Genomic DNA, 22,402 nt, shown 5'->3' on the forward strand with positions numbered 1-22,402 from the left:
CCTATACCTTTTCTCCCATAATGCAGTACCTAATATATTTTTCTCCCATTCTGTTTTCCAAACCACACGTGAACTATTAATAAAAAGAAGAAAGAAAAAAATGAAAAGATATGGAGTTAATTTCAGTACTAGATGGAGTGTTGGCCATTGTGCCTCAAAATTTGTGACTCAATTCCTCACTCATAGTCTGAAGGAAGAGTTTACCAAAATCTCAGCTACTTGTGCTAATCTCAGCTGATATTCCTACAGTCTTTCACCTCAATGGCAATAGCACTTTGGAAGGTTCGTTGTTGTCCTTAGTCATGTGATAAGTCTATGAGAATAAGAAGGTCAAACCTCTGCTATCAGACAGACAATACGGACATACCTGGTTTGATCTGACTGGTGGATCTATGAGGAATAGGACTTCATTTTCCTTGTCATATTGGAGAATTGCCAAACATGGAGACTGCAATTTTCCTACTTGAGAATTTTCTTCTCCACCTCAAGCCAGCATCCACTCAGTATTTGTGGGTAAGGAAAACAGTGTGCATCTACACCTTTTTTCTCTGAAATAGACTGAGCACATAATCATGAATCTGCTTGGTCTTGACGCCGTAGATGATGGGGTTGACCATGGGTGGGAAAAGAAGATAGAAGATAGCAAGGAGAATGTGTACATGAGGGGCAGCACAGTGAGCCACACGGTGCATGACTGAGGAGACAACCACCGGTGTGTAGGTGGACAAGATGGCCCCTATGTGAGACACACATGTCCCAAAGGCCTTGTAGCGGGCCTCTTGAGAGGCAAGCTGTAGAACTGCCTGAAGGATGAAGATATAAGACAGCATAACAAAAAGCAGGTCCAACACCACTATAAACATGGCCACAGCAATGCCATAGATATTGTTGAAGCGAGTGTCCCCACAAGCCAGCCTTACCACTGCCATGTGCTCACAATAGCAGTGGGCAATCACGGGGCCTCGGCAGTAGTGGAAGTGTCTGAGCAGAAAGGGGAGTGGAGTCATTAGTGTCAAAGCCCGAGCCACAGCAGCCATGCCAATCTTGATGATAAGCGACCTCGTCAAAACGGTGGTATAGTGCAGTGGCTTGCAGATGGCCACATAGCGGTCAAAGGCCATTGCCAGCAGCACTGCTGACTCCATGATAGAGAAGGAGTGGAGAAAGAACATCTGGACTAGACAGGCATAGAAATTGATCTCCTGATCTCTGAACCAAAAAATAGCCAGCATTTTGGGAAGTGCTGTAGAAGAGAGGACTAGATCAATGGCTGCCAACATGGCCAAAAAGAGGTACATGGGCTCGTGGAGGGCTGCATCAGCCCAGATAATGAAGAGAAGGGTGCAATTGCCTAGCAGGGCCAGAGTATAGGCAAAGAAGAATGGAATGGAAATCCAGACATGTAGGTGCTCCAAACCTGGAATTCCTACCAACAAGAAGGCAGCCGGATGGGTTGAGGTAATATTGGAGGCTGACATGGCTCCTGGAAATTCTCCTGGTCAGTTTTTACAGGGCCTCTTCACCTATACCTACCTTCTTGGGAGGAGTAGCTCTTGTTCCCATTGTTTGATCTTAAACAAAATCAGTTAGTAGTCTTCATAGACATGGAAAAGCATAATTCATGTTTTCTACCTTCAAGGACCTTTGAATCTTATTGAGTAGATAGAATATTAAACATTATTAGAACTGATGTCGAACAAGACAATTTTCATAAAGGAATGGAGAAAAGGTAGTGTTTTCTGTGTTCATGGTGACGTCAGGAACACCTGATGAAAGAAGTGAAAATATGTTTAAGCTGATTCATTTCTTTAGAAGATACCTTGGTACCATTGTACATGATAATCAAGCTAAGCTCACAATCACAAAAGCCAATTTTCTGTCCTGAAATCTCAGGCTTGGGTGCCTGTATAAGTCAAATAAAGCCTGCAATTTCTAGTGCCCCTGTTAATCACACAATCTGTATATTTTCTCGAGCACTGCTTTATCTGATATGGTTGCCACTAGCCACGCATGGCTATTTAAATTTAAGTTTATATTTATTAAAATAAAATTTCAATACGTCGGTCACACAAAACACTTTAGTGCTCAATAGCCACATGTGACTAGTGGTTACTGTATTAGGCTAAGATACAGAATATTTCCATCATTACAGAAAGTTCTTCTGGGGAGAACTGCCCTGGAATATATCTTCCTGGTCCTTTCCACATACACAAATCTCTGTAAATACAGCCCTGCCTCCAGTTTGCTGAGAAAATGAGGAGCTGCCTCTTTTGGTTCTCATTCATCTAAATTCATGATAACCTCCCTATTCATGTGGCTCTCCCTGCACTCATCTTCCAGCTCCTTCACTTTTATCACAGGAGAACTCACATCTTTGGGAAGACTGATATCTGACCTCCATAACATGCCCTTTATTCTTAAATTTTTAATCTATCTCTCTTGCTCATTTTTCTCCTCTGCTTCCAAATCCTTAAAAATTGGAGTTGCCCAGATTTGATGCAGCCACTCTTGTCTTATAGAATCTAGTTAATGTGGTTTTTATGAGCATTAAATAAGATAATATATCTAAAACATTTACCATATCATTGAACAAAGTTAGTACTGAAAAAAATTGGTCTCTTTTCAAGATAAGAAAATTGTGTTTGGAAACTTAGTATCTCTAAGATATCGTAGTTAATGGTGTTAGGCAGTTGAGTTTGAGTTCTAGCTTCCCCCAATTCCAACATCCTTAAATAACTAGGCTTCATTGCTTCCAACTAAATGACTTATAAGAAACACACATTCAGCATCTCCAAATTGAAAACAAATTAATTTCTTTCCATGCAATATGGAAACCTTTTAGAATCTGAAGGTCTTGGATCAAATCATGAGGGCTCCTTATACTAGCTACATGACCTTTTACAAATCACTTATCTCCAAGCCTCTGTTTCCTTCTCTGTAAATGGGGAATAACAGTGCCCTACCTTCATGTGAGGGTGGTAGGGAGGGTAAGTGGGATTACATGTAAATTTCTTTCATATAATTCTTCAATGTTGTGCAGAGCCTTGTCATTTATACCTCTCTTCCTCTACAGAACAACCCTTTTTAAAAAAAAATTATGTTGATTAATATTCTCCATCCCATGCTTATACTCTCTTTGTTCTATTACTGCAAATATCTGCTTCTCTTCAGAGAAAACATCCAGAAATGCTTATTTATAGTCTCAACTCGCTCGACTATCACTTGGTAACGAAACATTCCAATCTGGGTTCCATTCCCATTACTTACCTGAAACGACTCTCATTGGGACCACCAATGACCTCTATAATGATGGTGCCATTGTAACTTACCTGCTTTCATGCAACTCGACCTCTCAGCAACTTTTATCTGAATTGACAACTCTCTCCTTTTTAAAACACTCTCTTCTCCTGGGCACAATGATACTACCATTTCCTACCTTCTTAACTTCTCAATTCCGTCTCCTGTTTCCGCCTTACCTCGAAATATTGAATTTCTGCAGGTCTCAATACTGATTTTTGTTCAATTTTAGATTCACAAAACATTCAGTAAATATACGCAGTAAACTTCTGGAAAAAAATTAAATTTTTACTGAATGGGTTAAAGATAAATCTAAGAACAAAACAGACTGATGCCTTAGTAGAACAAATTTTTTCAAGGTTTAACAAGGATAATAAAAGAATGTAATAATTTATATAGTATGAGAAGTGTTACTGTTACGCAAAAAAAAAAAAAAAAATTTGGTGATGAGGGTAGGAAACCCAGAAGCTGGGGGAGAAGGAAGGTAGCAATTTTAAATCATAGATCAGGGTAGGCCTCATTGGGAACAGAATTTGAGCAAAGATTGAGTGAGTGAGGAAATCAATTAGCTTGGTTTCTAGTTTCTTTAAAAGACAAAACCTGGGGTTCCATATAGGTGGTTTTTGTGGGAAAAAAAATAATATGGAGCAAGAATGAGATGAAGGAGTGAAACAAGAAGGCAGAAAATCATATCCAAAAGTGCATTACTGAGCTAGATAATGCTGTGATCAACTGTATCCAATCCCACGTGAAGAAATACGTAGAAAGCTCCTCAGAATTGTCTACTCAAGACATGAAAGAGGGGTATATTTATCCACTGGTTTCCACTTACCCCCTCCCCAGGCCAAGGGTTGACCCAAAGAGTGTTCATTTCTTCACACTTCCAGGTTCACACACGCTCCACAGTAGCTGAGCAGTCTCCAGGTGCCCCATGTAATGGAGCTGAGAAACCAGGGGGCGGGATGCACCTGAGTCAGGTGCTATCAGGCTATACTTGCAATCAAGTGGTTGCCACAGCATTGGCTAGAACAAAAAGGTGAACGAGAAGTGGGACAGGCATAAAAGATGGAGGATATACAGAATTACCCCTGTGTGAATATCTCTAGAAAGGAAACAGTCAGAACAAATGTCCTAAGACAAAAATATGCCTAACATTCAAAGATCAGCTATGATGCCACTGTAGCTAGACGATGTGAATGAGAGGTTTATAGAGGTCATAAAGATGGGGCCAGATCACACAGGGACTTGGAGGCCTGTGTAGAACTTTGCAAATGCTCCTCATTTCTCTCACAGTCAAAGATATTGTTTTCAGCAGAGAAGTGACATGTTTGACATATATTTTTTGAAAGTTTTCTCTGGCTTCTAAGATGAGAATAGCACAAAAAGATAATGGTAAAAGCAGAAAAAAAAGACTCTGGAGGCTAGTACAGTAATCAGGGAAGGGAGAATGTTGCCTAAGCACCAAGGTGGCAGTGTATGTGGTGAGAATCAATCAGATTTTGGATATATTTGAGAAAGGTGCCATGGGATTTTCTGAAAGATTAAGTGTAGGTCAGGAGAGAAAAGGAAGTCAAAGATAACACCAATATTTTTGGCTTGAGCAAATAAAAAAAGGAGTTGCTCTCAACTGAGATGGAGGAAGATCAAGATTTTAATTTCGAATATGTTTTGTTTGAGATGTCTATCAGAAATCCAAGTGAACATGTTGATACATTTGGATATACAAGTCTAGAGTTTGAGAGGTTTTGAGTGCTGATATAAACTTGTGATCATGGGAAATAGATAATATTAATAGCTATGAAACTGACTGAGATAACCAAGATTTTGAGTGTTCATAAAGAAAAGAGAACCAAGAACTGAATCCCAACATTAAGAATTGAGGTGGAGAAGGAGTTCGGGTGAATGAGGGAAGAGCGAGCAAAGGAGACTGAGAATGGGCAATCAATCAGATAGAAAAATTTCCAAGATGATGCACTGTCTTGATGTGCTATTGTATGATTGAATGCAGTGTAGTAAGGAGGGGGGAATTATTACTATACTAAATGCTACTGATGAGCCAAACCTCAAAACAGAATCAGCTTTCTGTTTAGAAGTGCAGTAGATTGGATACCTTGGTAAGAAAAATTTGCTAGCATAGAAGGAGGCAAAGCCTATTTGACTGAGTTAGATGAGAAAAAAAGAGAATTGAAGCTAGTTAACATGGCTCACTCCTTTGACGAGGTTTTCTGCAAAGGGCAACAGTAAAAGGAGCACTGGCTGCTGCAGAGGGAAGTGGAGTAAAAGTGAGGTTGTGTGTGTGTGTGTGTGTGCGAGTGCACGTGTGCATGCATTGGTGTGTGTGTGGGGGGGTGTTCAATTGTTTTTAAGAAGGAAGAGAAAATGGCATGTTTTAAACTGAAGAAAATTATCTAGCAGCAAGGAAAAACTTAAAATATAGGAGAGGAAGGAGAATTTGGCTTCAGAAAAGTCCTTGAACATCACCTTCTTTCTAAGTGTTCTACTTGTTTACCATGTATCTAGTTATCAGATCCTAAAACTTCAGATATAAGTTTCCATATATTACCTTCCCTCTAAGCTGCAGACTAGTATAATCAACTGTCTACTTAATATCCCCAGTAGTCTCACAGATATCTCAACCTATCATACTTGAAGCAGAAATCTTGACTTCTTCCCTGACGTGCATTCCATCTCGGTACATAGTATCCTCTCCAACCTGTGGCTCAACCTAAAATAAATCAACCTGGTTCTACTTTTTGCTTCCTGGACCATATTCAATCTATCAGCAGGTACAATTGGGTCAACATCCATAGTTTATCACAGAGTTGCCTACTCCAATTTACAGGTAATTACCTCCACCCTATTCAAGTCATCATCATCTCTCATTTACTACTGGAACAAAAGATGCCTAAAAAATATACAGATTTCTGCTTTTGTTCTCCAATTCTATCCTTCCACAAATACCCACCATATTGTGAAGTGAAGGGACTGTGCCTTACTTACTTGTATAACCCCAGCCTCCAGCATACACAGTTAGTGTTGAACGTTTCACCAAATGAAGCGTGAACAACCAGACAAATGTCTTCTCACTTTGTTCAGAAGACCTCCCTATCTGATCCAAGCCCAGAATAGTTGGCTATCTTCTAATTTAACGTTCATTCAGGATAGAAGTTCCAAGAAACCGCCACCAGCCTTGGTTTCATGCATCAGAAAAAAATCCTCTTCTCTGGAGAGTATTGTTTTATGTCTTGCTACTATTTGCATGTCTTTATCAGGAACAAGCACTTGGCTTGGTAGGAAACAAGCCCTATGACAGCAGGAACTTTTTTTTACTTATTTTTTTACTTTACTTACTTTACTGCATCTTCAGTGCCAAGAACAGTGTCTGCTACACAACATCCACTCTATAAATAATTGTTAATAATCTCACCTATCTGTTGCAACTTTACCCTCTATAAATATGTATTTTCCACAAATTCAAACACATTTCACCTTATCTCTGAGTCTCCACATCCCCCTGTCTTCATTTGTCCACTTTCTAAACATTACTGACCACCCCTGTTGACCTGTCTACCCTTTCTTACTCAAAGGAAAACTAAACTGCTCTATCCAATCTCTTCCCCCCAACACAGGGTGTCCAACAGTGCATGAATCTTATTTCCTTTGAAGCTCATCAAAAATATACCCCTCCCAGAATCAAAATCTCAGAGTAGGAGAGTGAATGGAGCCAGTCTTCTCTTAATATCCAGAGCCTAGGAACCTGCTTTGTAGTTAATGTCTTCTTCAACTTATATCATGTTTAAAGAGCCAAAATGCCCACACTAGACTACAGGACTTGTTTTCTATTTCTTTGTTTTCCCAAAAGTACTTAAAAATGGGTCACTATACATAGCAAATATTCAGTTACTACTTGCATCTATTTTGTAGTCTACGCCTATATCTTAAGAGTATATGAGAAAGATGGATTTGAACAATTAAGACCTAGAAACAGAAAGATAATCACTTACCTGAGGTCTTTCAAGGATGTGGCTTATAGCAGAAGAACCTATAAGAAATGTATTTCTTACCTCTCCCTTCTGTACCTGCTGTACCTCTCCCTAGTTCTAGCTTCATTTTTTCTCTTAACTAATTCAGAAGCCTCCTAATTGGCACAGGGACACTGGTGAGAGTGGGAAAAGGGATGATAATGCAAGAAGTGACAAGATCCAAGCTCTAATAATCAGCTAAGACTTTTTGAAGTATTTGGCATAGAAAGGAGGCAGGCATCCTCTGTAGTGGAAAGAGTGTCTGGAGTTTGTAGACAAAGCATTTGGCTTGGACAGTCAAGACTTTTGCTCCTTCAATTGAAGAGTCAAAATAGAGGCAATAAAGAAATAGGGAGAGACCAGGGAGCTGATGCCTAAGACCAGGACTGGGTATGGGAGGTAACAGAGAATGTGCCCATCCTCTTCTGCTCGGCACACCTGCATCACCTCTCTCCTGTTTCCCTAGTTCCAACTCTGTCCACAGTCCTTGGTCTGAAGTAGAATTCTTGGCCTGTCCATCAGCTTCAGATGAGTCCAGTGGGAGACGTTTGGGAAGAAGGGAGCAACTGGTCTTATCCTCACAAACCTCTGATCTTCTCCTAAAAGGATGTGGAAGCAGAAACTGCTGTACTTGAGAAGGGTCCTCAGGGGCTCCTGGAAGGCTCTGGCCTCTTCTCCAAGGGTTGACACAAGGGGACTCCTCTGACCCAGGACTCCATCCCTAGGGTTTCCTGCAGCACATGTTCTCTCCAGGTTTAGTGACAATAAGTCATGCTTCCTGGGGTCATTTCTTGCTGTTCAGAGGCTGTGAGCACCCAGGTAGTGCCTGCTTTTGCCTTGGTCCTTGATGTGCCTCTCCTTACCCCTCCCCCCTCCTTGCAGTGTCTTCTGAGAAAGCGAACCCCATTAGAACATATAAACTGAACCAAGTCCTGTTGACTGTGACCTGGAAGGACAGGAGTCCCAGGCTCACCAGAATCATCTATTGGGTGTTTTATTTTACGTACATGTTACATATCAGCCTCAACTAGGCATTGATTTCCAGCTTATAACCTTGGAACACCACATCTCTGATCTTGCTCTTTCTTATAGCTAAAGTAGAGATAATATTCTCAATTCTTCCTAACTTCCAGGGTGAAGGGAAGATATAAGTATATAAGCAAGAAGCCACTATTAATGTAATTACTTATCAATAAATACTTACCAATCATCTATAATTAATAAAGATCGATCTTTCTACCTACAACTGACTTTAATATATGATTTTTTGCAAACTCCAGAGAAGGAAGCTGATTTTTACCAGGGTCCCTCATGGACTTTACCTGTCCTAATTCCCCTAATTTTTTAATTTTTTTTTTTTTTTTTTTTTTTTTTTTTTGGTGAGGAAGATTCACTCTGAGCTAACATCCGTTGCCAAGCTTCCTCATTTTTGCTTGAGGAAGGTCAGCCCTGAGCTAACATCTGTGCCAATCTTCCTCTATTTTGTATATGGGTCACCACCATGACATGGCTTCATGATTGGTGTAGGTCTGTGCCCGGGGTTTGGGCCCACACACCTGGGCCACTGAAGAGGAGCGTGCCAGACTTAACCACTATACCAAGGGGCCAGCCCCTCCTCTAATATTTTTAAAAAGTAATTTCAGAGCCATGTACCTCAGTCATACCCATTCCCTTCCCACAGAGGTATTCTGGACCCAATTTCATCCTTACTCACTGTTAGTTTTCAGGGGTAGTTCATTCAGCACCGTCACCCCAATGATACCTCTGATCTCCTGAGATGTTAAAATAAAGTGGAATTCCTACATAACATCTTTAAAGTTGGAGCCCAAGTTAACGAAGCACAGCTAGTCCAAGGGGGAACAGGCTTTGTGAAGAGTACCTCACTGAAACCCTTGAGGCAAAAGTTGGCGTCAGGACAAAATCAAGCAAAACAGAGAAAAATCAGCTGGGGTTGAGGGGAAGCTCATGATGGAACAGAGGATACATTATTGAGTTATATATATTATGCTTGTAGGCAACGGGGATCTAGGGCCATGGCCAGGAAAGCTGAGGTGATAGAGGCTTAACTGAGTAAGTGTAGCTTGAAGTCAGAGAATCCAGACAAAAGCCAGATAAAGCAGGCAGGGCTTGAGAGAACAAAACACCTTACTTTGCCCCCGACTCCATTCCAAGGGGAAAAAGTCTTCAGGTCATATTTATTGCTAATGAAGAAGGAATGGCTTTCTTTTCTGTACAAGTCCAATATTATAAGGATCCCATAGCCAAGTAATACATTAATATCAGAACAATCAGAAAGAGGAAAGTTACCTTCTGTATTTTGCTCATTTGAGTTCGGCACACTAACAAAGCATGAATAAGAAATATGAGCAGCCTATGGGGCTGTCTCTGCTGTCATGGGGGAAGGGATGAAAAGCACATGGGGTGGGGGTAACCATGGCTTAGATAGTGTGTTAGAGTTAACTGCTAGAATATTAGAATACCTCAGCTCAATTCCATTTGCTTCTTCCTGCCTTTTGTACAATCAATATTCATTTCTATTTATCCACATATTTAGCTTTTCTGGTGTTCTTCAGTCCCTCCTGCCTTTCCACATTTCTATCTGGATCATTTTCCTTCTGTCTGAAGAACTACTTTTAGCGTTGCTTTTAGTGCGGGCCTAACAGTGACAGACTCCATCAATAATTGTTTACAAAACTCTTTCAGTCATCTTCAATCTTGAAAGAATTTTCACTGGGAATAGAATTTAGATGGGATGTTCTCTTCTTTCACTCTCTTAAAGCTATTATTCAACTGTATTCTACCTTCCTTTGTTTTTGTTGAAGTGAAGTGCCACTGTTATTTTTGCTCCCATGAATTTAGTGTGTCTTCCGCGTCTAGTCAGGTGCTTTTTTTCAGGAGGGAGCAGGGGAGTTAGCTGAGTTTTGTAATCTCACAGAAACCATAAACCATGTAAGGACTTTCCAAAGTTTCTTAATTTTTCTTGGAATAAAAGCCAGAGTTTTGAGCAGAGAATTGGCATGATGTGACATGTTTTTTAAAGATTGCTTCTGATTTCTATGATGAGAAGAGCAGATGGAGGTGAGGGTAGAAGCAGGGAGGTAATTAAAGAGGTGCAGCAGTAACCCAGAGTAGAGAAGACAATGTCTCATAACTAAGATGGTAGCAGTGTATATGGTAAGAAGTAATCAGATCTTGTGCATATTGGAAAAAGGTGCCAGTGGGATTTCTTAAAAGATGAGATATATGGTGTGAGAGCAAAGAGATTCAAAGATAACACCAAGACTTCTGGCTTGGGCAGCAGGAAGGAAGGAAGGAGCTGTGGGATCACTGAGGAGAACAAGGTCTATACTCAAGCACTGTTCCTGCTACTTTATGGGTGATATGCAGCTATGCGCCCTAGTTTGAGATGTTGAGAAGTCCTAGTTATTAGGTGATTGGAAATATTGTAACTAGGTGCCAACTACCGCACCAAGTTCCTTTTTCCGAATCTCATACTCCTTGTGTGAGGGTAAAGTTTTATGTGCCTATAGGCTGCTCGTATTTCTTATTCATGCTTTGTTTGTGTGCCAAACTTAAATGAGCAAAACACAGAAGATAACTTTCCTTCTACTGTTTGTGATTCTTCCTGGTTGTTCTGATGTTAAATGTATTGTCTGGCTGTGGGATCCTTATAATATTGGACTTGTACTGGAAAGAAAGCCATTCCTTCTTCATTGGGGTTGGATATATCCTGAAGACTGGTGACCTTCCTTGTTTAATTATCAAGAAGATGAATAGGATTTCCGTTTGGAAACAGCTTCTTTTAAGGCATGCTATTCTTTGTTTACTTATGTGTTGTTAGTATATACTGTTATTTTAAGCTTTCTACCTGTCCCAACTATACTCAGAAGAAAGAGGTTTTGACAGCCTCGGAACTGAAGGCAGAACATCATTTCCATGGAGGGTTTTTTTTTTCTTTTTTGGGTGTCAGAGGGAACTATGAGAGCAGAGATGGGAAAAATCATAAGTAGATTTTTTCATTATACCAGAACAGAACTAAACATGGAGACTCGGGCAGCCCTCCATTTCCTATCGTACCCCCACACTAACTCCTGCATTCAACCTGTACTTTTTCTCCACCTATCCCTCACTTTCCATGTACACCACCTTTCTCAGGAATAGTCCTAAGGTTTGCTCACGAATCTGCTTGGTCTTGACTCCATAGATGATGGGATTGACCATGGGTGGGAAGAGCAGATAAAAATTGGCAAGAAGAATATGGACATGTGGGGCAGCCCAGCGAGCTACACGGTGCATGACTGCGGAGATGACCACAGGTGTGTAGAAGGCTAAGATGGCACCTACGTGAGACACACATGTCCCAAAGGCCTTGCAGCGGGCGTCTTGAGAGGCAAGCTGTAGAACTGCCCGAAGGATGAAGATATAAGACAGGATAACAAAGAACAGGTCCAACACCACAATAATCATGGCCACAGCAATGCCATAGATATTGTTGAAGCGAGTGTCCCCACAAGCCAGCTTTATCACTGCCATGTGCTCACAATAGCAGTGGGCAATCATGGGGCCTCGGCAGTAGTGGAAGCGTTTGAGCAGAAAGGGGAGTGGAGTCATTAGTGTCAAAGCCCGAGCCACAGCAGCCATGCCAATCTTGATGATAAGCGACCTCGTCAGAATGCTGGTATAGTGCAGTGGCTTGCAGATGGCCACATAGCAGTAAAAGGCCATTGCCAGCAGCACTGCTGACTCCATGATAGAGAAGGAGTGGAGAAAGAACATCTGGACCAGACAGGCATAGAAGTCGATCTCCCGATCTCTGAACCAAAATATGGCCAGCATTTTTGGAAGTGTTGAAGAGGAAAGTACTATATCAATGGCTGCCAACATGGCCAAAAAGAGGTACATGGGCTCATGGAGGGCTGCATTAGCCTGAATGATGAAGAGGAGGGTGCAGTTGCCAAGCATGGCCAGAGTATAGGTTGAGCAGAAGGGAATGGAGATCCAGATATGTAAGTGCTCCAAGCCTGGGATCCCCATCAACAAGAAGACTGCTGGATGAGAGGAAGTGATATTGGAGGCTGACATGGCCGTTGGAAATTCTCTTCGTCTTGTCTACTTCCACAAGGACCTTCCAGAGAGTATCAAATGTCAGCAGAATTACAGTGCTCAAGTTCAAACTCTGATCATTCATGTGAGAGAATTAGCCATTGATCCTGTTTCTATACCTTAAAAGAAATTAGAAAATAATCCTAATATGCATTGTGAAACATTATACCTAGTCTCTGCCCGCAAGGTGCTTATGAAATCATTGGTTGATCATGACATTAAACAGCAATAGAGCTAGCAGCCCAAGGCAGCCTTCATAAAGGAATTGAGGAAGAGTTTTCTGTGGTCTTTGTGTGGCCAAGGAAGGATTTATAAAGGATTTAGAGCCCTGCTTAATTCAAGTCTTACCCAAAAACATTCACTGTCTTCCTGTCGCCTCCCAACTCAAGCTATACTCCTAATTATGAAAGGGGAGTCTCTGTCCTGAAAAGTCAATCTTGGCTGTATGTATAAAAAATAACTAAGCCTAGCACCTTCTAATAATTCACTTCTCTCCAAGTTCTATAGATTTTCTCTAGCAGGGGTTCCATAGGTCCTTATTTGACACTCAGAAATCTCGCCATAAAGCCCTACCCCCAGCTAACTTGAGAACCTAAGAAGTCCTATTGTTGTCCTTCCTCTCAACTTCCACCTCTACATGCTTCTACCTTCACCTACTTTCCTTTCTAGCATTCACGACATTCAGAAGAAAAGATGCTCCATTCTCACCCTCAGCCTTCAAATTCAATGTCTTAAATAACTATACTCTTCTGTTTCCACCTTGTTGCTCCACAAACAGTTCAAATCAAACATGGTCAAGTTAAATAAGTAAAACTCTAACTCATGACTATGGTATAGGGAAAAGATTTAGAATCTGAAGACTTGGGCTGAAGTAATGATTATATCATCAGTCTACCAGCAGAAACTGACGTTAATCACTGATATTTTTAAAGTTTTGGCTTCCTCACCTATAAATAAAGGCAATAACTATACTTCCCATGACCATCTTACTGAGTTTTGTTGTGAGGAAAGATGAAATCACATATGAGAATAAACCTTGAAAACTGTAAATCCTTGTACAAATGCTATTTGCATACATTACTACCATCTTCCCCCCCTCGCACAAATCTGCCTCCTTTTCTAAAATGTTCATCTTGATTGACATCAGCATGATCCTGTATTCATTGGCTTTATATCTTTCTCCTCCTAACGCCCCTCAATTCTGTTCCCCTTCACAGCACAACTCGTTCAAAAATTTGACTGTATTCAATCTCTACTTCCTCCTCTCTCATTTCATTTCCAAACCTTTCCAATCCAGCTTCCATCTCCACTGCTCCCCTGACACTGATCTTGTCATCACAATTTACAATTTACAATTTACAAATTTGTCCTTACCTAAATTATTGGTCTCACCTCTTACCATTCACCTAAATATTCATCCCAGGTTCAGCCACATTGGATTATTTGCCACTTCCTGAAACAGTCATGCTTGTAGCTCATACTATTTACTTGGTATGCTTTCCTCTGCCCCCTTCCATACCTGGCAAACATCCTGCCACCTTCTTGGTGAAGCCTTCTCAGACTCCTCCAGGCAGATTTTCTCATTAATGTGCTGAATTAAATGAGGAAAGTGTGATCTATGTTGCCACTGCACATGTCTGCCCATTTACCAGACTGTGAGTACTTTTAATACAAGGACTATGACTTGCTCATTTCTATATTCACAGACTCTACTGAACATGACTGCTGCTCAAAAGTGCTTTCTAAATGAATGCATGAATGACTCCTTCCTGGAGAAACTTACTCCTCTCCTGCTGTTGTATAATATACACTATCTAATCCAAACTGAGACTTACCAGGTATCTCCCAATTTTAAGTACCTCCACAGATGGAAATTCTGTGAAATCTCCCATCAATTTTGGTCACTTAGATCAGAATAAAAGCCCTCTTATTAGAAATTCTCCAAGTGTAATGCATATCTGTGCATTTTCTCCAGGATCTAGCATTGGGATGGACAGCATGGAAGCCCCATGACAACAGGCTGTTTTTTATACTTACTGCCGCAATATCCATGGCACCCATTTAGGAATGTGCTAAATATTTCTTGAATGAATGAAAGAATAGCCTCTTATCCATGTTGTCACCTGTTACCCTTATCCTAAGTGAATGTGCTTCTCCAATTCCAAACAAGTCTGGCCTGTTCCCCAAGTGGCCCTGTCTCCCTTAGTTCCTGTGTGCCCCTGCTGAACATCACTGGCCCTCCAGCTTATCAGCCCCCACATCTCAATCTTGCAGCTTGCCTATTCTGTTTAAAATGCCTAATAATCCATCAACCTTTCCTCTTTCCAGGGTCAACTGACACATATTCTAGTTCCATTCACAATCCAACTCTGCTTCTTTGGTCTCCTCCTGCCCCAACACCCTTCACCATGCTTGGCATGAATGTTTTGTCCAGTCCTCACATGTCACCGTCCTATGTTTGTTTCCTGCCTCCACAGCCAAGATGTCAGCAAATGACAAAAGGAAGCTTGTATCATTTATTTTTCTCCCCAAAAAGTGAATGTGGCTCCATACCCAGAGAATATCCAGTCAATACTATAAACTATTTAGTAGGCTACACCTTTATCCTGAGAGGACCTTAGAATGATGTATTCAGGAAACTGAGTCCCCATATGGACATGGAGGAAATAAGTACCAGATCTAGGACTAAATTCCACATCTTCTAACTCCTACACCAGGATTCTGTCTACTGCACCATACTGCAAAGATATAGCTGGTTGTTGCTGAAACCTTTAGTAAGCAAGTGTACTTGACCTCTCCCTTCCATCTCTTTATTTCAGGTTTCTCCATTTTTTTTTCCCCTGGACTATTACAGCAGCTTTGACTGAGGTGGGGCCAGAATATGCAGTAGGAGGGAAGCAAGTAGCACTAACAGGATGGATGTGACTAACCTGGTCTGGGTTAACTAGCTACAGTTTTCTTGATGTGGTCCCAAATACACAATATGGGAGCACAGGGCTGAGAAGCAGAAAAAGGTTTCTTCTAATAATGGTGGAATGCGAGGATCTGAAGCTTGTAGAACAAGTATTTGAGGAGAATAGAAAGAAGGTCTCCCATTAGAGACATACAAGGATGAGAATAATAGAAGACAAGAGAATCAGGAGGTGAGGTGATGCCTGAGACAAGCGTAAAGTGTCTGTTTGGGCATGAGAGAGGTGCATGAGAGATGGACTCCAGGGCTCATCCTCCTGACCCAGCCTGTTCACCTCAAACGTTCAACACTCTTCTCCTACTGGGTCTGCACTCAGCCTTTGGGTATTCCCCCTAGTGACTACTATTTTCAATCTTATTTTTGCCATTATCCTGGTTATCACAGTTTTCTCTGCCAGCCCCAGCTTACATGGCCTCTTTAATGACCTGTGCCCCCAGGTACCCTGTTCTAGCCTTCTGGTAGCCAGCTGATTCCAGCATAAGTATTCTCCCTGGTCTGCTTGCTCCTCATCCCATTCGTGCCAACTCCCTTACTGTGCCCTGTGTATACCTTGTCTTCCCCTATCGCCATGGGCCCAATGTACTCTCACCCCTCAGCATGAGGCTCAATTCATTTTCTGTAGTCTTCAGGAAAAACTGATGTAGCTTTCCTTTCTTAGTGAGACAATGGTGAGATAGAGGGAGTCGGAAAGGGGATGTCCGGCTGTATGTCTATAATCAGTTATTCTTTTACCAAAAGAAAAAGGAAACAGCAGGCTTTGTCCCTGAGGAACATCCTTAAAAGGCTTCATGTCTTCTCTGGGGGTTCTCCAGGGAACTTCTCTGTCCCAGTCTCCAGTCTTTTGGGGTTCCTGCCCTGGCTTCCTACAGACCCTAATCCCTCACCATTCTGTGGCAATCAATCATGACTCCCTTGAGGCAGAGTAATAATCACTGTGCCTCTCTCCACCCTCACCTTCTCTTTCTGTAGTGCCTACTGAGAAAACAGCCTCCTTAGAATATGCACATTGTTGTCTGCCACGTGTGCTTTTGGATTTTGACTTAGAAAGTTGGGGTTCAGTCACAACTAGGTCAAGGTTATCTATTCATTCTTTGTTTGATTTGTTTTGGAGTTTTGATGTTGTTTTGTTTCATTTTGTGGACAGAACTGTGAGCTAAGGTTATGAGTGGGAGATTTAGGTTTGAGTCCCATTTTGTGACCTTGACAAGGCACTTAACCTCTCTGTTCCTTGGATTATTTCCTTATCTATTATGTGAGGACAATAATCCCAGTCCTGCTCACCTTCCGCTATTTGAGGAGGATCCAATGAGACCATTGAGGAATGATTATCAATGTTATTATTAATTAATACTCAGTAATCACTAACCATTAATAACAATACCTAGGGTGATGCTTTCCTCTTTTGACTGGTCTCAGCTATTCTGCCATGGTCCTGAGAGGGGAAGTTGGTTTTCACAGAGGGTTTATGTCCTTTAACCTGACCTAGCTCTCCATGAGACATCCCAAAAGGGCCTACTCAGACTGTATCCTGCTGGTTTCCCCTTTCTTCCCACAGAGACGCCCAGATTCAGCATTAGATGTCCTAACTCTTGTCCTTCAGGGACAAGAACTCACCTCTTTCACCTAGAATCTCCAGAACACATTGGGTGGAGGTGGGCTTCTACACAGGGCTTGCATTGTTAAAGTCTGAGTTAGGCTGAAGAGACACAGACTACGTGGAGGTGGTGATCCTGACTTGAGGTTCACAAGCTGATGTTGAGAGCAATCAGGGAAGAAGATACCCAGGCTGGGTTAAGGAAAGATCATGGTAATTCTATGTTTAATTTTTTTGAGGTACTGACATACCATTTTCCATAGTGCCTGCACCATTTTGCATTCCCATCAACAATATGCAGGGTTTCAATTTCAACATCTCATTAACACTTGTTATTTTCTATTTTTTTGATAATAGTCAATAATGAATATGAAATGGTAGCTCATTGTCTTTGGGCTTTTGCCTAATTATTAGTGATGTTAGGCACCTTTTCTTGGGCTTATTGGCCATTTGTATATCTTTGGAGAAACGTATATTCAAGTCCTTTGCCCAATTTTGAATTGAATTTTTGTTGTTGTTGTTGAGTTGTGGGAGTTCTTTGTATATTCTGGATATTAATCCCTTATGAGATATATGATTTGCAAATACTTTCTCCCATTCTGTAGGTTGCCTTTTCACTTTCTTGATAGTGTCCTTTGAACAAAAGTTTTTAATTTTCATGAAGTTCAATTTATCTATTTTTCTTTTGTTGCCTGTACTTTTGGTATCATATCCAAGATATCATTGCCAAAACCAATGTCATGAAGATGTTTGTTTTCTACGAGTTTTATAATTTTAGATCTTATGTCTAGGTCTTTGATCCATTTGAGTTAATTTTTGTGTATGGTGTAAGGTGAGGGTTCAACTTAGTTCTTTTGCATGTGGATATCCAGTTTTCCAAACACCATTTATTGAAAACACCAATAATCATTTTTCCATTTTTATTGAGGTATAATTGACAAAAATTGTATATACTTAAGATGTACAACTTGATGTTTTGATACACACATCTACATTGTGAAATAATTGCCACAGTCTAAGTAACATATCCATCACCTCACATGGTTACCATTTTCTTTTTCTCTTTCTTTCTTATATGACCAGAATACTTAAGATCTATCATCTTAGCAAATTTCAAGTACATGATGCAGTATTGTTAACTATCAATAATCAATTCTTAAACTCCATCTTACTCAACCCCCTGGCAGCATTTGGCAGAGATGAATGCTCCCTACTTCCTAATTTTGGAAGCAACTCTCTCTAAAGGTTTTCTTCCTACCTCAGTAATGTCATCTTTTGAGTATCCTTTACTGTCTAGTTCTTTTCTCCCCAGCCTTTGATATTGGAGTCTCTTCTCTATCTATACTCATTCTTTAGGTGATTTTATCATTTCTCATGGCTCTATCTATTCTTTGATGACTCTCAAATGTATATTTTCATCTCAGATATCTCCCCTTAACTTCAAATTTGTAAATATAACTTGCTTACCTGACATCTATTCTTGAATGTCTAATATATATTTCCAAGCTTACACGTCCAAAACAGAACTCTGATTCCTCTCTTCCTCTACCCCTATAAACCTACTTTTCTCTGTGTTTCCCATTGCACTAAAGCCCTTTCATTCACCCGTTCCTTAGGTTGGAGACTTACTCAAAGCACATCATATTCTCATAACCCTACATTTAATCAATCCATCTACAAATTCTACCTGCTGCATCTTCAAAGTGCATCCCAAGTGTAATCACTTCTCATTGTCTCTGCTGCTGCCATCCTCATTCAAACTACCATCATTTTGCTTTTTGGTTATAACAATAACTTTCAAACTAGCTTCCCTCTTTCACCCTTGTCCCCCTAAATAGAACCCAGAGTAGACTTTTTAAAACTTAAGTCACAGCATAACAGAATCCTGTTCAAAATCTTCCAATATTTTTCCATCACACTTCAAACAAAATCCAGTTTCCATCATGGCTTACAACAACCTTTATTATCTGCACCTTGTATATCTCTCCAAATTCATCTCCTACCTTTTCTCAGTCACTCCACTCCAACAACTGGCCTAATGCTGTCCCTCAAATTCACCAAATACACTCTATACTTCAAGGCCTGTACATCTGCTGGTCCCTCTGTCTAGAGTACTGTCCTTCCTACAGCTGCATGTTTTTCTCACTCATTTCATCAAGATCCCCTCTCAACTGTCACCTCCTCAGAAAGGCCTACCGTGACCACTCTGCCTAAAATTGTGCTCCCTATCATTTTCTGCCTTATTTTTTTCTTGTATCTTTCACTACTTATCTATGTTATGTATTGATTTTTTTTCTTTTCCTAGAATCGTCCTTTATTTTATTGAGGTAACATTGGTTTATTTTTTTTTTTTTTTTTTCTTCAGTTTTATTGACATATAACTAACATGGAACCTTTTGCAGTAACATTGGTTTATAACTGTATAAATTTCAGGTGTACATCATTATACTTCTATTTCTGTATAGATTACATCATGTTCTCATGTTCACCACCCAAATACTGATTACAATCCATCACCACACACATGTGCCTAATCATCCCTTTCCCCTTCCTTCCTCCCCTCTTCCCCTCTGGGAACCACCAATCAAATCCACCTCTGTCTCTGTGTTTGTTTGTTCTTGTTTTTTGGTGTGTGTGTGAGGAAGATCAGCCCTGAGCTAACATCCATTCCAATCCTCCTCTTTTTGCTGAGAAAGACAGGCCCTGGGCTAACATTTGTGCCTATCTTCCTCCACTTCATTTGGGATGCCGCCACAGCATGGCCTGACAAGTGGTGCCTCAGTGCGTGCCTGGGATCTAAACCCCGGCCGCCAGCGGCGGAGCTTGAACAGTTAACCGCTATGCCAGACCCTGTTTGTCATTGTTTTTATCTACTACTTATGAGTGAGATCATACAGTGTTTGACCTTCTCCCTATGACTTATTTCGCTTAGCCTAATACCTGCAATGTCCATCCATGTTGTCACAAATGGCTGGATTTCATTGTTTCTTATGGCTGAGTAGTATTCCATTGTGCATATATACCACATCTTCTTCATCCATTAGTCCCTTGATGGGCACTTAGGTTGCTTACAAATCTTGGTTACTGTGAATAATGCTGCAATGAACACAGGGGTGCATGTATCTTTATGCATTGGTGTTTTCATGTTCTTTGGATAAATACCCAGCAGTGGAATAGCTGGATCATATGGTAGTTCTATCCTTAATTTTTTGGGGAATCTCCATACTGTTTTCCATGGTGGCTGCACCGGTTTGCTCTCCCACCAGCAGCGTACGAGAGTTCCCTTCTCTCCACATCCTCTCCAACACTTGTTGTTTCCTGTCTTATTAATTATAGTCATTCTGACAGGCATGAGGTGATATCTCATTGTAGTTTTGATTTGCATTTCCCTGACAGTTAATGATTTTGAACGTCTTTTCATGCACCTGTTGCCCATCTGTGTATCTTCTTTGGAGAAATGTCTGTTCAGGTCTTTTGCCCATTTTTTAATTGAATTGTTAATTTTTTTATTGTTGAGATGTATGCGTTCTTTATATCTTTTGGAGATTAACCCCTTGTCAGATATGTGGTTTGCAAATATCTTCTCCCAATTGTTAGGTTTTCTTTTCATGTTGTTGATGGTTTCCTTTGCTGTGCAGGAGCTTTTCAGTTTGATGTAGTCCCATTTGCTTATTTTTTCTATTGTTTCTCTTGCCCAGTCAGACATGGTACTTGAAAATATGTTGCTAAGACTGATGTTGAAAAGTGTATTGATTTTTTTTTTTATGAAATCACTCTTACTAGTGATAGAAATTCCATGAGAAAAAGGACTTTGTTCACTACTACATTCCTGATACTTAGAGAAATGCTGACCACATAATGGGTGCTCAATAATATTCTGTAGAATAAACAATATTAGTTGAACAAAAATCTGCCCAATGGTATCTCAAGTTAGCAATGAGTAGCCATGTCTATCCCTGAGACCCATCAGGACAATGGAGATCCTAGGTTTGGCTCTGAACACTGTGGTACTGGCAGAAAATTTGAGTCAACTCATTTATTTGCTATTGTCACTTATACTTATTCCCTGTATTAGAATCAGTTGTGTCTCTGAAAGAACTAAATGAAGTAATGGCCAAAACTCAGGATCCCTGAAACTTAATTCTTGAAGGATCATTCCTCTATGAGCTCCCCAGGGAATCTATATGCTCAGAGAACAAAGTCTCCACCTTCCTCTCTACCATCTGGGCCATGCCATCTGCCAATAGTTCTTCCCCCCACCATCTGCATTTTAAGCTCCCTAAAGCGAGAATCTGTTCAATTCGTTGTACCTCAAAGACAATGTTAGATACACATTAAGTCATCAATACGTTTGTTGATTTACTGATTGTCTGAAATCAAGGTTCTTGTTTGCCTAGCCTACATTTGATTAGAATCGCATCTGCTCATTCAAAAGCCTTCTCCCAATACCTAACATCATAATCTTCTTTTAAACACTATCAGAGAGAGAGATGAATTCACCCTGGTCTCTGCCTTCACAAAACCCATTGTGTAGGAAGCTGAATGAAAAATAATAATGTAATGATAGTAACAACAACAATCTATTGAAGATGTGCTGTGTTCCAGGCACCATATTAAATATCTTACATGTAATATCTCATAACAGCCCTCCCCATTTTTACAGATAGGGAACAAGAGACTAAGAGCCATTTGCTAACTTACCTAAGGTCCCATCAACCAGATTTAAAGTGGATGGCATCACACAAACAGCGTTTGATAAGATGTTTTGTGGGCAAGAGGAGAGAAAGGACATTCACTGTGGCTCAGAGTATCAGAAGACTCAAAAATTGTTAACTTTGAACCGGGCTTCAATGGTTCCCAGAACATGATCACTATCCCTTGCCTGCCATGTTTTATACATGATGCCTTCTCTCCATTGTGTGCCCTTTCCTCCAAGCCTACGTTATACTTCTAAACCATAAATATTTAACTTTTGTAGAGCTAACCTCTTCCATGCAAAATGAGCCTCTGCGTCTTTTTAATATCTACATATACCCCATTGAATTTAATTAATTTGTATATGTCTGCCCATCCTCCAAACCTGACTGTGACCTCCTTGAGAACCAGGGGCATGATCCTTCAACCCTGTGCCCTAATATCTAGCATAGTCCTTTGCATATAATATACACTTAATTAGTGATCAATGAATTAGATAAAATAATAAAAAACTCTACTTTTTATTGAGTGCTTGGCATACACCAGGGAAAATGAAAAATGTTTGCATATATCATCTAACATTCATTGCCTCCCCCATTTCACAGATGAAGAACTGACATTCAGAGAAGTTGAGTAGCTTGCTCAAAAGAAACGCTGAGGAGCAAATATTTGGGATGGAGGGGAGGGAGCCAGGAGAAAAAACAAAATACTCTAAAATGT

General features: G+C 40.5%; 2 protein-coding genes across 2 annotated transcripts; both read right to left on the reverse strand.

The window, feature by feature from the left end:
- Positions 1–533: 533 nt before the first annotated feature.
- Positions 534–1,478, reverse strand: LOC101403853 (olfactory receptor 52K1). Its single transcript, XM_004433926.3, has one exon. It carries the CDS (start codon positions 1,476–1,478, stop codon positions 534–536), a length of 945 nt encoding a protein of 314 aa, XP_004433983.1.
- A 9,960-nt stretch (positions 1,479–11,438) lies between these two features.
- Positions 11,439–12,401, reverse strand: LOC101397856 (olfactory receptor 52K2-like). The gene has a single exon (XM_004434139.2). The coding sequence runs from the start codon at positions 12,399–12,401 to the stop codon at positions 11,439–11,441; it is 963 nt and encodes a 320-aa protein (XP_004434196.2).
- Between the last annotated feature and the right edge of the window lie 10,001 nt (positions 12,402–22,402).

This window comes from Ceratotherium simum, chromosome 7 (genome assembly GCF_057802395.1).
Source record: "Ceratotherium simum simum isolate JZ-2026a chromosome 7, ASM5780239v1, whole genome shotgun sequence".
NCBI lineage: Eukaryota > Metazoa > Chordata > Mammalia > Perissodactyla > Rhinocerotidae > Ceratotherium > Ceratotherium simum.

What these genes read in the sequence shown, in the direction of transcription:
- LOC101403853 (XM_004433926.3), bottom strand. Translation starts at nt 1,478, where the DNA reads ATGTCAGCCTCCAATATTACCTCAACCCATCCGGCTGCCTTCTTGTTG.
- LOC101397856 (XM_004434139.2), bottom strand. Translation starts at nt 12,401, where the DNA reads ATGTCAGCCTCCAATATCACTTCCTCTCATCCAGCAGTCTTCTTGTTG.